Here is a 16,385-nt window from a genome sequence, read left to right as displayed (position 1 = left end):
CCCTCATGTAGTCCATTTTCTCATAGCCTCTTATCTCCGTTAGTCTAAGCAGGTTCTATCCATTTTCTCTTCGCCTTCTGAGTTATTGTTGTCACAAATTGTTCTTTTTTGTGATGTGAGTTTCTAACTAAATTGAAATGTTTATACTTATTTTTAAAGCTCTCCTTCCCTTTGTCTTTTGTGTTATAGTTGTGTTTACTAAGCTATTCTGATAATAGAGTTGCAATTTTGTGATTCTATCTGTTTATCTCCTTGCTGAAGATTTTGTAAACCTTTGGTTTCTAGTTCCAGATGGGAGGACTCCTTTCAGTGTTTCTTTAAGACAGGCATAGTGGCAATGAACTCCTTCAGCTTTTGTTTATCTGGGAAGGCTTTTATTTTTCCATCGTATCTGAAGGATAGTTTCGCTGCATAGAGTATTCTTGGATGAAATTTTTTGTCTTTCACTATTTTGAATGTATCGTTCCATTCTCTCCAACCTGTAAGGTTTCTGCTGAGAAATGCACTGAAAGCCTGCTAGGGGTTCCTCTGTAAAGTTATTTTCTTTGGCATTGCTGCCTTAATATTTTTTCTTTGTCATGTTATTATTATTTTTCTTTTGAGGAAGGTTAGCCCTGAGCCAGCATCTGCTGCCAATCCTCCTCTTTTTGCTGAGGAAGACTGGCCCTGAGTTAACATCTGTGCCCATCTTCATCCACTATCTTTTATATGTGGGATGCCTACCACAGCATGGCTCACCAAGCGGTGCCTTGTCCACACCCGGGATCTGAACTGGCGAACCCCGGGCCACCAAAGTGGAATGCGTGAACTTAACTGCTGCACCACTGGGCAGGCCCCTGTCATATATTTTTGACAATTTTACTATTATATGCCTTGGAGAAGGTCTTTTTGCGTTGATGTAGTTAGGAGTTCTCTTGGTTTCATGTACTTGTAAGTCCACTTTCTTACCCAGGTCTGTGAAGTCCTCAGCTATTATTTCTTTGGAGAAGCTCTTTGCTCCTTTCTCCTTCCCTTCTCCCTCTGGAATACCTGTAATCCTTATGTTGCTTTTCCTAATTGAGTCAGATATTTGTCACAGAATTTCTTCATTCTTTACACATCTCAGTTCTCTCTTGTCGTCCACCTGAAGCATTCCTGTATTTTCTGTCCTCTAAATCACTAATTCTGTCCTCGATAACATCAGCTCTGTTTTTCCTGGTTTCTACATTATTTCTTGTCTCACTAATTTTGTTCTTCAAATCCCGAATTTCTGTTTGGGTTTCTTTTGGAGTTTCAATTTCTTTGGTGAGGCATTCCTTCTGCTCATTAATTTTCTTCCTGAGCTCAGTGAATTGTCTTTCTGAGTTTTCTTGTAATTCATTGAGTTTCTTTATGGCTTCTATTTTGAATTCTTCATCATTTAGATTATAAATTTCTTTGACTTATCCACAACTGGAAGGACCCACAACTAAGATATACAACTATGTACAGGGGGGTCTGGGGAGATAAAGCAGAAAAGAAAAATTTCTTTCACTTCAGGACTAGTTTCTACAAATTTGTCATTTCCTTCTGCTCTGAAGTGTTACTGTAGTTTTTCAAGGTGTTTGATGAATTGATCCTTTGCTGGCATATTTGTGGTAGTATCAGGTTGTAGGTTACACGTGCCACCACTGGGAATTGGGTGCTGGAGCTGTGTTTTCTGATCTGGCCCCATCTGCTGGAAGTTGTGCCAGTAAGATTTCTCTGCATTTGTGTGCTGGCCACAGCCACTTGGTGGGTCACACATGCATGCTCAGTCAGGGCCCGTGGGCTCCATCAGCAGGTTGTTCTTGTGTGGGCAGGACTGCTGTGTTTGGCAGGTGACTGGCTAAGCTCCTGCAGGAGGTGAGAGGGCAGGGGCACTTTGTTTCCCAAATGGGTTGGCTCCGTGCTCCTTGACATTTTAGCTGCACTGCTTCTCTTAATGTGTGGGGCTCCTTCACGAGGGCTGAGCTGCCTCCACTCGTTGGGGAGCATTCCCACAGGTGGGAACACCAGGGCAGGGTGGGTGCTCCCATGGGCCGGACTACCACTCCGAAAGCATCGACACACTTTCCGGGCTGCATCTGCCTCCTGTTATAGTCACGCAAGCTGTTGTGTGATGACCCACAACCTGGATTGCTGCTACTGGGGAAGGGGAGTGGTCTGCTCACCTAATTCCACTGCTTCCTGGGGTTCCAGTCCACCCACCTTCAGGTTAATGGCTGTGTGGATCTCTCAGGTGTCCTGTTCTGCTGTAGGGGATCCTCTGTTGGTTAATGCATGTCTGTTTAGTTGTGCCTTAGATGGGAGAGACAAAGGGAACAACTCACTCCACCATCATGCTGACATCACTCCAGTTGTATTGTATTGAATAATAATAAATCATCTCTTAGAAATATTTCACTGACAAAACAAAATGCTAATTTAAGCTTTTATTTCAAATGAAGCAAGATTAACTCATTTTTATGCTTCTTGTTTGTTTTTGAATTCTTTGGAGTTTGTGTTTCTTTTCTTTCTTTCTTCCTTTATATGAGAGAAAAGCAACCTGAGATAATTGTTAGACAACTATGACTTTGAGAGTTAAAATTAGAATTGATACTACGTTATTTCTGAAGATTATGCTTTGATTAAAAACAAAAATGTGTAAGAGGAATTAAGTAATATATTTGCAATGAAAGTAACTAACAGCCATTTCACAGTGTTCATTTATGTGATTATTGGATTCCTTAGTTGATGGTTGTACCTTAAAGTGAAATAATATTGGGGGATAGTATAGAAGTATCAGTATGCTACTAAAGGAAGGACTAAACAGAAGGACAAGGAGTAAAGGGTGACTTGGCATCATGAAATTTACTTTCATTATCGAACACAAATATGAACTTAAATTGCTTTCCCCAAATTTTTCTTTCCCCAAATCTGACAACCTACTTGTGTTTAGACCCATGTACTCCTTTCATTCTTTTACAAAGGAAATTGTTTATGTACTGATCACATTTCCTGTTGCACAAAGGTTTTCCTTCTGTACTCTTTAGTTATTCTCTTTATTGGATCATGCCCATGAGCATACTACAAGATGTAATGTTCTCCATCTTAAGAAAAAACTTACCAAAAAATTAAAAACGAACAAAGAAAACAAAACAAAAATGCAGAGTCAGAAAAACTCTTGACTCAAGATTTTAGTTGAGTTTCTGCTCATTTTCTTTAATTTAGAGCAAAACTGCTCTAAAGAGTTGTCTGTACTTATTCCCAAGTTATCTCCTCTCAGTCTCTGTTGGGGTCCCCCCACTTCAGCTTGTACACTCATTTTTCCATGATACAGCTCTTGTCAAGTTAGAAGTTCACTTCACATTTGCCAATATTAACAATTAATTTTGGATCTTCGTTTTATGTTATTATCTCAGCAGTATTCATTATCATTGGTCACTCCTTCCTTATTGAAATATTTCCTTCACTTAGCTTCTGTGACATCAGTCACCTAGTTTTCCTCCTACCTCACTGGCTGTTCCATCTTAGTCTCTTTTCCTGATTCCTTCCTTCAAACCAGATTTCTAAATGTTGAAGTATCCCAGGACTCTCAACTCTGTTCAGTCTGTATTAAATAAACTCACTAGGTGATCTTATCTAGTCCCATGAATTTTAAGTACCATCTCTTCATTGATGAGTCCCAATATGTCATTTTTTGGCAAAAGTCTCCTCTTTTAACTCCTCTTTAATATAGCCAGTTGCCTTCTTGATATCTCTTTTTGAAGACTTAATAATATTCTCAAAGTTGATAGGTCCAAGACCAAGTTATTCATCTTACCTCTTTCAGTTTGTTCCTCCCTTAGTGTTCCCATCTCAGGAAGTGGCACTCTGTTGTGTTATCCTTGACTTCTTTCATAGCCAGCTTCTTATATATCAGGAAATGCTTCTACTTTCAAAATTTACCCAAATCTGACGACTTCTCCTCACATCGATCATTACTGTCCTGGTCTTAGCCACCAGTTTTTCCTTTGATTATTGGAGTAGCCTCCTGACTGGTCTTCCTGCTTCTGTTCTTCACTCCCTGTGGCATTTAACAGCCTGGAAGTGGTCATACACAAGCTAGGGTGATCCTTGTAAAACATAAATCGTGTTAGTCCCTTGTAAGGATGTTTTAATGACTTCCTTTCACACTTACATGTATTGCATTTTTTTTTATGGTCTGCAAATTCCTAATAGACCTATCCTCTGGCTTTTTTATCTTTTCTCATTTTTTAGCACCCCTCCCTCATTGAATTCCAGCCGTAGAGTCCTTGCTCATCCTCAGATACGCCACACATGTTCACAGTGTCTAAAAGCTAGGAATCTTTCATGAGAAATTTGTGCTTTTAGGTGTTCCACTGGCTACTGTGATTCCCAAATATAGTGTGTCATGTTTTGTTCTGTAGATCTAGGCTCTGAGAAACAGAAGCTCTTTCTTTTGTTTGATTATACGTCATGAGGATAAATAGAATTCTCTTTCAGTGAATTATATATATAAATATAACTGGTAGTTACATTTTAGCCTTATAAGATTTTATGCAGCCTACAAATTTATTGTGCGATGACTAGCAAAATTGCAAATTCAAATTAGATGCTTTGTTAGAAATTGCTGTCTCTGAAAAAACTTTAAAACTTTAAATCTCAAGTAAGCATAAAAAAATTTTTCTCACTTGATAGATGAATTGATAGATGAATGTGCTTCAAAACTCAAAGATACAAAAGGGGATGCTTTGAATAGTCACTGTTTCTGTTTTCCAGTTCTGATTGTCATAGGAAATTCAATGAAAGTGTTTTGTTTTTTTTTGTGATGAGGTTTGTCCTTGAGCTAACATCTGTTGCCAGTCTTCCTCTTTTTGTTTGAGGAAGATTGTCACTAAGCTAACATCTGTGCAAATCTTCCTCTATTTTTGTATGTGGGATGCTGCCACAGTATAGCTTGATGATCACTGTGTAGGTCTGTGCCTGGGATCTGAACCCACAATCCCCAGGCCACTGAAGCAGAGTGCTCTAACTGAACCACTATGCCACCGGGCCGGCCCCAGACAAGATATTTTTTGTATGTAAACAATTGTACATGAACATAAAGTTTTAAAAATATAGTAGTGATAGCATAATATATGTATGTGTATTCTTCCTCACTTAGTTATTTTTACTTAATTGACCTTGGGAACTCAATATAAAGCTGCCTCATTCTTTTTAACAACTATGTAATATTCCATTGTAGGTATGTACTGTAATTAATCTAGCCTCACTAATGAAGAGATAGGCTGTTTCCAGTCTTTGCTGCTATAAATGTTATTTTTCATAGATCTCTTGTGAGATTATATCTATAGGGTAAATTCTTAGGACTTGAATTGCTGGATCAAGAGGTATGTGTATTTCATGTATCATAAATGTTGCCTGGTTGCTCTTTATTAGGATTGTGCCAGTTTATACTCTGACCAATAATATTTGATTACAGGGGTGGCAGACTTTTTTTCTGTTAAGGGCCATATCTTAGAGTTTGCAGCTCACTTATGGTCCATGTCACAAACTCTTCCTTATATGCTTTTTGGCCTTGGGCCATAGTCTTACAGCCTCATCCCATAGCATAGCTGCCAGGCTGTTATCAAAACCTTTTGTCATTACCAACCTGCTATGTGAACATGGTATCTCACTGCATTGTTAATTTGCATTTCATTTATGAGCAAAGTTCAACCTTAGTATTTCCTTTCCTCTGAAATATTTGTTCAAATCTGTTGCTTTTATATATGTATTTGGTTGTTTGTGTCTTTCTTGGATGATAAGTCTTCCCTTTTTTTATTAGGGAAATTACCCTTTGTTATATGGAATGCAGGAACATCTTTTTAAGCAGTTTATCCTTAATCTTTTGGTTTGGTTTGTGTTTTCTTCTCTTTAGGAATTTTTTAGTCACATTTGATCTTTTATTCTTTTATTCAATAAATTGGTCTTTTATTCTGGATTTTGTGTCATCCTTAGAAAGACTTTTCCCCACTTTAAGACTTAAAAGTAAGTTTTCCATGGTTTTTAATATTAGTGTTTTATTTTTTATGTCTAAACATTAACTACATCTGAATTTTATTTTGCTGTGAGTTAGGGATCCAGTTTTTCCAGGTGGCTACCCTTTCCTCCCAATACCATACTCTGAATTTAAATGTAGAGATTTTGACAGTTGTTTGCAATATTCCTTTTCAGTACAGTCATGTGTTGCTTAACAATGGGATTTGTTCTGAGAAATACATTGTTAACGTGTTTTACTGTTGTGTGAATATCGTAGAATATACTTTCACAAACTTAGATGGTATAACCTACTACACACCTAGTCTTGTGGGACCTACTATTGTATATGTGGTCTGTTGTTGACCAAATTTTATTGTTGTGTGAACATCATAGAGTATACTTGCACACACCTAATCTTGTGGAACCCCTATTGTATATGTGGTCTGTTGACGAAAATGTCATTATGCAGCACATGGCTGTGTTGACTTCTCATATACCATAGAATTTAGATTAAATGCTGACCACATGAAATGCATGTTCTTCCATTTGGGAAACAGTTATTGAGCACATGTTATGTGGCCAGGTACTCAGGGTAAACTGTTGTACAGAGAAGTCTGTAACTCTGACCTTTAGTTGCTTACAGTTTGGCAGATTTATCACAATGTATGTATGTGTGTGTTTTGACATCCTGCTTCTTTATTTGTATTTTCTCCCTAACCTTCTATTATTATGAGAATTTTCAAATAAATGGGACAATTGAAAGAACAGTACAATTAATATCTATAACATTGTGCATGCTCTTTCATCTCCCCCTGCTCCTCTCTTTGTGATATACTATGTGAAAGTAAGTTGTAGAGGTTCCTAAGATTTTTAGCATCTGTTGTTTGAGTTGATTATTATTTAGTTAAGTAAAAATGGTGATTTTCTAATATTATTGTTTTCCTCTATTTGGTTTTTTTAGTTCTGTGAGTAGGGGGAGTCATGGCTTTTTCATTTCATCCCTAGATCCTAGCACAGTGCTTAACCACAGAGTGGTTTCCCAATAAATATGTGCTGAATGAATGAGTGCTTCAGGTAGTGGGGAGTTACTGAAGGACTTCAAGGGGGAGTATAATATGGTATAATATGAGATGATTTATGGTTTAGAAAGGTAATTCTAATGTCTTTATGGAAGAGGGCAACTTGAAGAAAGCTTTCATTTGGGCCCTGTATCAGTTAGGATTTGATTACAAATAATCCAAAACAAAATCACTTAAACAAAAAGGAATTTATCCTGGATCATGAAATCCAGGGAATGATTTGAAGAACTAACCACCTGAAGGCTTCAGGAACAAATGAAAACAAGACTGTTGGTGCCACTGATATTTTCACTAATGATTTTCACTCTGTGTTTTTATGAGTTCCAGTTTGTCTGCTCATGGACCAGTTAAATGTGGTTTGGGGGTAGGGTCTGTAAGAATATAGTTGCTTCCTAGATGTCTGCATGGATTGAGTTAGTACACTATCAACAGTAAGAGATGTGGAGTGTTGGAATGCTGCCAAGTAGAGGAAATAGATTTGAAAGATTTTAAGTAGTACAGTTGACAGAATTTGTCCAGGGAAAGAATTAGAGTGGTTCTCTTTTCTGTCTTGAGCAAACTGCTGGCTTGGTGATGCTGTTAAAGAACTGATGGAGATAGAAGAAGAGAATGCTTGGAATGGGAACATGATGAGTTTAGTTTTAGAGTTACTAAGTTGGTGGCCCTCTGGGGAGAGGGCGTATAAGAGCTAGTTGAATATAAATAAACATCTGAATCTTGGAAGAAAGACGTAAGCTAAAGTATTTAGGAAGTCACCAGCAAAAGGCAAGGCCATGGTGGTGAATAAAATAGTTTGAGTGTATAAAATGAGAAGAGAACTGGAATATTGAGCACATAAACAGAGGAAGAGGAGTATGAAATAAATTAATAGACCGATTAGAAAGACAGGAAGAAATAGAGTGACAGAGAAACCCAAGGAATTTTATCCAAGAGGGATGTGCCACATGAGGATTGAAAAAATCCATTAGATTTGACCATTAGGAGATCATTGATGATCTTAATGAGAACAGTTTCAATGCAAAATTGGGAACGAGACTGCATTAAGTTCAAAGGATTAACGATGGGAGATGAAGTAGAAACAGACCAATGTACACTCTTTTTTAGAAGTTTCACTGTTAAGGAAAGGTGATTGAGGGCAGGAGAAAAAAATACAGGGCTGGGAGCCTTTTTCTTTTATTTTGGAATGGGAGAGACTTGAGCATATAGTTTCAAACAGTAAACAGTTTTTTATTTATTCCAGCTTGGATAAATTTTCTTTTTATGTTTAAATATTTACTGTTGTAAACATCAACTGCTATTAAGTGTTTATTAGAGTTAGTGCTGAGAAATTGGGATTCAGACCAGAGACCTGGGTTCTAATCTCAGCTCCCCAGAATAATCACTACAATAATTATAATTAGCACTTTTATATTCCCTTCTATGTAACAGTCACTGTGTTAGTGGGCCCTTTATATGTACTATCATTAATCCTCACCACAAGTTAATCTCTAAGGTGAGTATTATACTGTTTTGTAGATAAAGAAACCTGAAGGTTTACTTCTCAGGATCACATAGATTTTCAGCGATCCAGCTATGATTCCAGCACAGATATGTCTGATTCTGAAGTTGGTACTCATTTTTTCTATATCACATTGTCTTTCTTTCTAGCCTTCAAAATAGTTTCTCAAGCTTTAGGTCCCTGTTTCCTCATCTGTCAGATAGGGATAGTCGTATCTGTCACACCTGTATCGAAGTGCTAATTGAATACTACAGTATTATCATCTATATTTTGTTTGAAAAGAAAAAAATATATATTTGGTTAAATACCAGACAGGCCTTATTAATGTGGTCATCTTTAGCACTATCGTTTGTCTAAACAGTATTTTACTTTTTAAGGTGGTGGTATCATGGATACAGAAATGTCTGAAGATATAGACCACAACTTAACTCCTACCCTTGACAGCATGTCTTATGGAATGCCGAATCAAACAGGATCTGAAAATTCATTGCTGGATGAAGATGATTATTTTTTGAACTCTGGGGATCTTGCAGGAATTCCAGTCGTTGGTAGTGACAATGAGGATGAACAGGATTTTAGTTCAAAGGACAATCTGGTTTCTTCAATTCATACTGATGATAGCTTGGAAGTAGAGAGAAGAGTCACACAGCATGAATCAGACAATGAAAATGAAATACAGATTCAAAATAAATTAAAAAAAGACTTTCCTAAACAGTTTGATCAGGTCTCTGTCTTTAAATCAATACGGAAAGATTTTAGTCTAGTAAGAGAAAACAGCAAAGACACACTTTCTGGAAAGGAGAAAAATAGAGACCTAACTTATCATGAACGTGAAAAACGGTTGGATAAACCCCATAAAGAGTTGGATTCAAGGTTGAAAAGCAGTTTTTTTGATAAAGCAGGTAATAATTGTTGGAATAGAGCCATAAAACACAATAAATAACAACGTACTGTTGATAATATAGTTTTTATTACTTCTGATGCTAAGCGAAGTATGAACAGTTAAATTCATTGTAAGCTTGTCATTTTTCTTTTATCCTTGTTCTTTGCAGAGTGACTGAATTTCTCCCCGTAACTTTTGGTAATGGTATAAATGGTTGAAAAATAGCTCTAAACCTCATTTCTCCCTCCCCTGGTTGAAATGTTTTGATGAGAAGGCAAGCTACTCGAATCACCTGTTCATTTTCTTTGGTTGAACATTGGAACCTGAAGTTGGATTAACTTCTTTGTGCTGTAAGCACTAATTCAAACTGCTGTCCCACAAATTAGTCCAAATTAGGGAGGGTTTTTCATTTTGATAACATTTCTATTTTATGTTTTAGAAGTTTCTTGAGGCTTCTCTTGAGGCTCTTTGACCAGTGTACCCTATACTTTAGCTCCAATTTCATTCTGGAATATATTATATATTTTCTAATTTCTGTCCTCCTTTTCCTCCTGCTGTTCCATTTGCCTGCATGTCATTTTCTCTCTTTGTATATATGCCTATAAAAGTACTTCGTATCCACCAGTGCCTAACTCATAAACCTCTTCTACTCTGTAGTCATCCCTAACCTCTCTACATGAAGAATGAATTGTTTCCTTATCTATATTTCCATAGCACTTTGTTCATACCTCATTATTTATAGTACTTATCACACAGTATTATAATTTTCTGTTTGTTTTGCCTTACCTACTAGGATAGGTAATCTGAGGGCCAGATTGTATCTTATTTGTCTTTGTATCTTTGAAGCCTAACCTGGTGCCGTGAAAATAGTAATATGTCAATAAGTGTTCAGTAGATGTAAAGGAAAGCAGGGTGTAATATGCAAACCCTTAATATTTCTTATGACAATGCTAGGAAAAGTATGAGAGAAAGAACAAATCAGTATTGTTAAAAAGAATAAGGATCCATTATGTACAAGGGTATACTATATTTTTAAATATATATTATTAAATATATATTTTTAATATCCCTACAGGGGATAAATTATAAAGGTACTTATCCTCAAGAGACATAACATTTAGAAGTTGAAAGGACAAGTCAAGTAGTAGAAGTGTTGATGACCAGTTGAATAGCATAAGGCTTAATTTATAATTGAAGACAATGGTAGAAGAGTTTGTCATAAGACAGTATAAGAAGATTTCTTTCAAATAACTGAAACAGTGTGTTTTGGATCTTCTTGGAAGAGAGATTTTTAACTCAGTGGACAGGGAAAGTCTTACAGAGGAGAGGTGAATTTTGAACTGAGCTGAGTCTGGAAGACCATAAAGATTACGATAGATAGAGGGGACTTGGAATGATGTAAGCAGAAATGGGAAAGAACAAATACAAGTAATTTTCAGAGCATAGTGAATAAAGTAACCACTTTATTTAGGCTTGAGCAAGGAAAAGTGTGAGGTGAGGCTAAAAGTTAGATGGGACCAGATTGTTTCTTTTGAGTGAAACTACCATTTGGGTATTTTTTAGGACCCATTTCACTCTAATGAACATTGCTGTTGGAAAAGAGAGGTGATTATCAAATGATAGCTTTTTAGGTCACTCTTTATAAGATTTGTTATTCATATACATGTGTTTGTTTTTTTTTTTTTTTTCTTTCAATAGCTAATCAAGTTGAAGAAACATTACATACCCATTTACCACAAACCCCAGAAACAAACTTTAGGGTAAGTTTTCAGTGTGTATGTAGATTGCTGTAACTGTGGCAAGTGTCCAAGTTTTCTTTCTGTCATTTTCTAAACTGTAACTGTATGTGTTAGGTGGAGTGCTGATTTTTATTTGCTTTATTATTTGGTTAAGGACATCTTTGGAGATGTTCTAAGAACCCTCAGCTCTTAGATTCTTCATTTGTATTTGATATTCAGACATATATCACATTTGCTTTTAGGCGTAGGGCCTCTAATGAATGTCCATAGAGTTCTTCATTTCCAGTGAGCTTTTCTTTGGGTGTTAAACCTGAAGAGGAATAATTTTTAAATCTGAATATTTATTAATCCTTTATATTGTGTTTTAGGATTCCAGCTATCCATTTGCCAATAAAGAATCCATTGGTTCGGAACTGGGGAATTCCTTTGCATCAAATATTAGAATTAAAGAAGAACCTTTGGATGATGAGTATGACAAAGCAATGGCACCACAGCAGGGACTACTAGACAAAATTAAAGATGAACCTGACAATGCTCAAGTAAACATTTCACCTTTTTTCCCCCTTCTTTTTGTTCCACTCATGAATTATTCATTTGAGAGAGGACGTTCTTGATTAAGAAGTGAAGTAGTTTGTTGACAGGATGAGGAGACTCTAAATGAAGGTTGAAGCAATTAAAATTATCTTGTAAGAATAATGCTAAGGCATCAACAAGAGTTATATGAAACTTCTCCTGAGTAGTAATTAAGGCTTTTAATCCACTTTGTTCCTTAATACCACTGTTCTGTGATTTTTACAATTTCAGTGCAGGGTTAGGGAAAGTGTGAGTCTTCAAGGATTTGAGATTGATCCAGCAGACATGGCTGAAGGTTTATGGTGATGTATGAGTTTATAGTGTGCTTGAGTTTATATAAGGTAGTAAGCCCTTTGCAGTTACTGCTAATGAAGTACAGGCTATATATGGATTGAAGTGTTTTTCAGGAGGGATTAATGGACAGGTTATCTTTGGAAGCGTTAACTGATTGAAGAACTAGTTCATTGGATTAGTGTGTAGAAGGTAAAGGAGGCTTTGATGGGTGATACAGCATTCCAAATTTGAGTGATAAGGGTAAGGATAGAGCTCTGCTACTTCAAGGTTTCTCTGGAGGTAAAAGTCGTAGACATCCTGTCACTGTGAAGTCCTGAAGTCAGTAAAGTTATCCATGCAGTTAATGACATTGCAGTGGTTGGAATGGAAGAAAGAAGTTATATCAGGTGCTGTAATCATTTTGGAGTGTAGGAAAGGGACCAAAGGATGAATACATAACAGTAGCAATTATTTAAGGGTGATTTATGTTTTATGCAGATAGCATGAATTCAGAGGCTGAGAAGTAAAGATAGCATTAATTAGCTATTTCTCTGAAATGACATTTGATCTAGAGAAAACTTACCTTTCCATATCTTTCTATCATATTAGGAGGGTTGAGAATGTGAGACTTCTGTGGAAGAGATTTTTTTCATTCAGATGTCTCTGGGCAGGGTTTATCAACCTCGACAGTATTGACATTTTGGATCAGATACTTCTGTATTGTGAGGGGCTGTCCTGTGCAGTGTAGGATGTTTAGCATCATCCTTGGCCTCTCCTTACTAGATGCCAGTTGTACCCTGCTCCCCGCCCCCACCCAGAGTCTCTAGATATTGCCAAATGTCCCCCGGGGTGCAAAATCATCTGCTCATGAGAACCGCTGTTTTAGAGTAAGCAGATGGAACAAAAGGTGATTTATTGATGTAGGTGATTTGTATGAGTCAGATTGATGCTCATTTAAGCAAGAATTCCGTGGTGCCCAGTGGAGGGTAGCTGTATAGGGTAGAGAAGATAAAGCTGTAGGAGTTGGATAGGTATGAGATTGGTGACTACAAAGAAGGATATGTTAGAGAAGTAATAGGAAAGTATTTGAATAGATGGTAGATTTGAAAGCATGTTAATTGAAGGAGACAAAATGGAGATCTTGATATCTGAATTAGGGATAAAGAAATGTCCTGACACCTGGGAAAAGTTCACGTGGCAGTGTATGCCTCAGAAGATTACAACCATGTCTGTATACAGGGCAGATCTCCTGTCCCTTTGCATGCTGCAGGGTGGACATGGGAAATCATGAGAAATCGTAATGCTGGCAGGATACCAAAGGCATCACTTTCTCTCTGAACATGACCCAGTGACACTTTCCCTAGGATGGAAAGGCAGTTATAGCAAAGATGAAACACACTGGGGGAAGAGAGCATTAGGAAGGGTTATTTATATTACTGTTTTGAAAACAATCAGAGGTTCTGATGGCTGGAGAATGCCAATAGGATGGAACTGTCAGGGCATAGAAACACCTACATTTTTATATACAATTCAAAGTGTAATACTGTGTTATAAAATGCCAAATATGAAGTTTCATCATGATTGTGGAGAAGAACTTCCCAAAAGACTCACCATCTGGTTGATTGGACTCTTGAGAACCAAGCAGGAATGTGTTTTAGGTCCTGGGCATAAGGTCTAGAAGCATTCTTTATCCTGATCCCACAATAAGGCAGTACTAACGTGTGAGTAGTTGAAACTAGGTTTTCTCTGAGAAGTCCTCTCTGTTATCAGCTACACCAATCCTGTAGGATCAGACCTTTGATAATTCTTCTAGAAATTCCTCAGGGAACTTCATCTTAAACTATACATACCTGACTCTTTCTTTTCTTTTTTCTCATTTTCCCTTTCTCTTCCCTCCCCTCCCCTTTTCCCTCCTCTTCTCCCTTCTTCCTTGTCCTGTTCTTTTAGATATTTCTCCCCTATGACAACTAGAAGTCTGTATTCCTTGCTGTTCAATACTGTGCTTTATCTCTCTTATTCATTTCCCATAGACTGGAAAAGGGAGTTCCAGCCTTTTATTTTCATAGTTTCTAAAACAGTAGCGTTAACCTAACTCTCATAAAATACTGCTAGATTTAACATTTTTCGTCAGCCTTTACTTTTGACCATCAATTACTAGTAGTAACTTTTCTCATGGTTTAAGAAGATCATAGCTTTAGCTCATTGCACCTTCTCAAAACTCCCATGGCTTTTCTCTTTGCATAACTTGTAGATTTGCTTTCAGCTCACTTCCTAATTCTCCTTTTTACACAATTCATTTTGGTCTTAATTTCTTTACTTTCCCATGTAAATGACTAAGGTGTTGAAATATGCATATATATATTTAACTACTTCTACCCGTTTGCTCTGGGTTATTTCTTCAGGTTTGATTTTCTGGGTTTGCCAGTTGTCATCCTCCTGCCTCTGTTACTACCATAACATCATTTGGCCTCCCAGTTTCACTTCTCCTTTCAAATCCTATTGCATGTTACTATAATATTTTCTGTAGTATTTTTACAATTTCAGATGCTTTTACATGTACTATATTGTTTCATCTTCCTATATAAGAAGGCCAGAGTAGATGATATTAAATCTATTTGTAGATGAGGGAACTGAAGTTCACAGAGGTTAAGTTAGTTACTCAAGGCCATATGGTCAGGAAGGAGCCAATCTGGGGCCATGATCAAGGTCTTATTATTATTAGTCTACCAATCTTTTTATAAATAAAAGATGTTTAATTTTTAAAAATGCCTAGAGAAGGTTTTAAAATAGAAACTTTAAAGAGCCAGAGACGTTGTTTTTCCTTTTCTCCTTTTCTCTGTAGGTTCTAAAAGCTGGAAATTCAGTAAATATTAGTGAATCATGAGTTTTTTCTTTTGTTTTTTCTCATAATAAAAGGGGAGCTAATCTGTAATCGCTCATTTAAGTAAATGGATTAGGATGGGAAGGCAAATTAATTAATTGTCACAATAGGGAGTCAGTACAGCCTTGGAAAGTAGAATGCAGTAATTGAATGTTGGGGCTTTTTTTGGGCCGTGTCAGTTAACTTGGCTATAGGAACTGGATTCTTCATTTTTAAAATACTGTCTTGGGATACTGATATGGACCTTCCTTTATAGTAAACAAAGAGAAAATAAAGGTGTTGGTAAAGGATTTTTTTGTTTTCTTTTGACACCTCTTTTTCCACTTGTGAAAGCTTTTGGGTCATCAGAGTTTCACTTTTCAAGTTATTTATTTGTTTTTAAATATTTGTAAAATTAGTCCTTGTTGGGGGGAATACTAACATAAACATAATTCTGCCTTGAAGGTGTTGTGGAGTGTATAAGCAGAGTACTTAAGATGTATACTTTAGTTTACTATATTACATAAGTAATATGTACTTAAGGCTTCAGGAATGTATCAGAAGTTTGGAATCACTGTCACAGAAAGAAAGAGAGCTGACTGGAGACCATTAAAGTATGCCAGTCAGGCTATATAGATAGTGGTACAGATACCAAAAGACGTCTCATGTAATTCATTATGCATTTCTTATAATAGATACTCTCTTGATCATGGTAAGGAAATATCTGCTTCAGATCAATAACAGTCATTGAATTTAAAAGTAAAATGTGATGGAAACCTGTTAATAATTACTAAAAGAACACAAATTACTGATGTCAGCCTTATTTAACTCTTGTTGGATTTTCAACCCAATACATGTTAAAGAAATTAGAAGAGATATTGGAAAAGGGGAGACAAAATTATCATCATTTGCTGGTAAGAATTTTTGTTAGAGAATTAATAGAATTCATGAAAAGTTTAGTGGAGTAGCTAGTTGGATTTTATTTATCTAAAAGATAGAACTATTTCTGTAAATCAGTTGTTTCCCAGTTAGATAATGTGATGAAAAGATGTACTATTCCCAACACCAAAGTAACTAAAAAGTATGTATATCAGATAAAAGACAACTTCAGTGAATGGAGAGACTTTTTAAAAAATGTGTAAGATATCAGTTATTCCTAAATTAAGATATAGTTTTGATTCAATTCTGATGAAAATATCAATAGGTTCTGATGTTTTGAAGAAGCATGAATAGGCATGCAAACACGCAGATGTTACACATATGTTCTAAAAAGTAGTTAAGAGAGGTTGACAGTGGCAAACTCTATTAAATGGTTAAACATCCCACAATTATTTTCATTAGGATAATGTGATACCATAAGATTAGTCAGGCTGATAATGATACACAATAGATTGCTACAAAAGAGACATTTTTTAAGGAATTTGATATGTTAATGGTGAATGGAAGGAATTCACCAGCTATTCGGAGAAAGAAAAAG

The 16,385-nt window shown here is 36.4% G+C and overlaps 1 protein-coding gene across 5 annotated transcripts in view; it reads left to right on the top strand.

Moving 5' to 3' along the window:
* The window catches only part of ZMYM4 (zinc finger MYM-type containing 4), a 168,097-nt gene that overhangs the window by 100,491 nt on the left and 51,221 nt on the right, over positions 1–16,385 (top strand). For 4 of the 5 annotated variants that reach the window (XM_046661886.1, XM_046661885.1, XM_046661887.1 and 1 more), the window contains exons 3-5: positions 8,958–9,482; positions 11,162–11,223; positions 11,571–11,741. In XM_046661886.1, the coding sequence (XP_046517842.1) occupies positions 8,958–9,482; positions 11,162–11,223; positions 11,571–11,741 (758 nt within the window). Of the gene's footprint in view, positions 1–8,957; positions 9,483–9,743; positions 9,814–11,161; positions 11,224–11,570; positions 11,742–16,385 lie in introns of those variants that run through there. The other variant, XM_046661889.1, reaches the window with a different exon arrangement.

The sequence above is a fragment of the Equus quagga genome, chromosome 5 (genome assembly GCF_021613505.1).
Source record: "Equus quagga isolate Etosha38 chromosome 5, UCLA_HA_Equagga_1.0, whole genome shotgun sequence".
Classification (NCBI taxonomy): Eukaryota; Metazoa; Chordata; class Mammalia; order Perissodactyla; family Equidae; genus Equus; species Equus quagga.
Note: the sequence above shows the minus strand (reverse complement) of the source record. Positions and strands in the feature narration are given on the sequence as shown.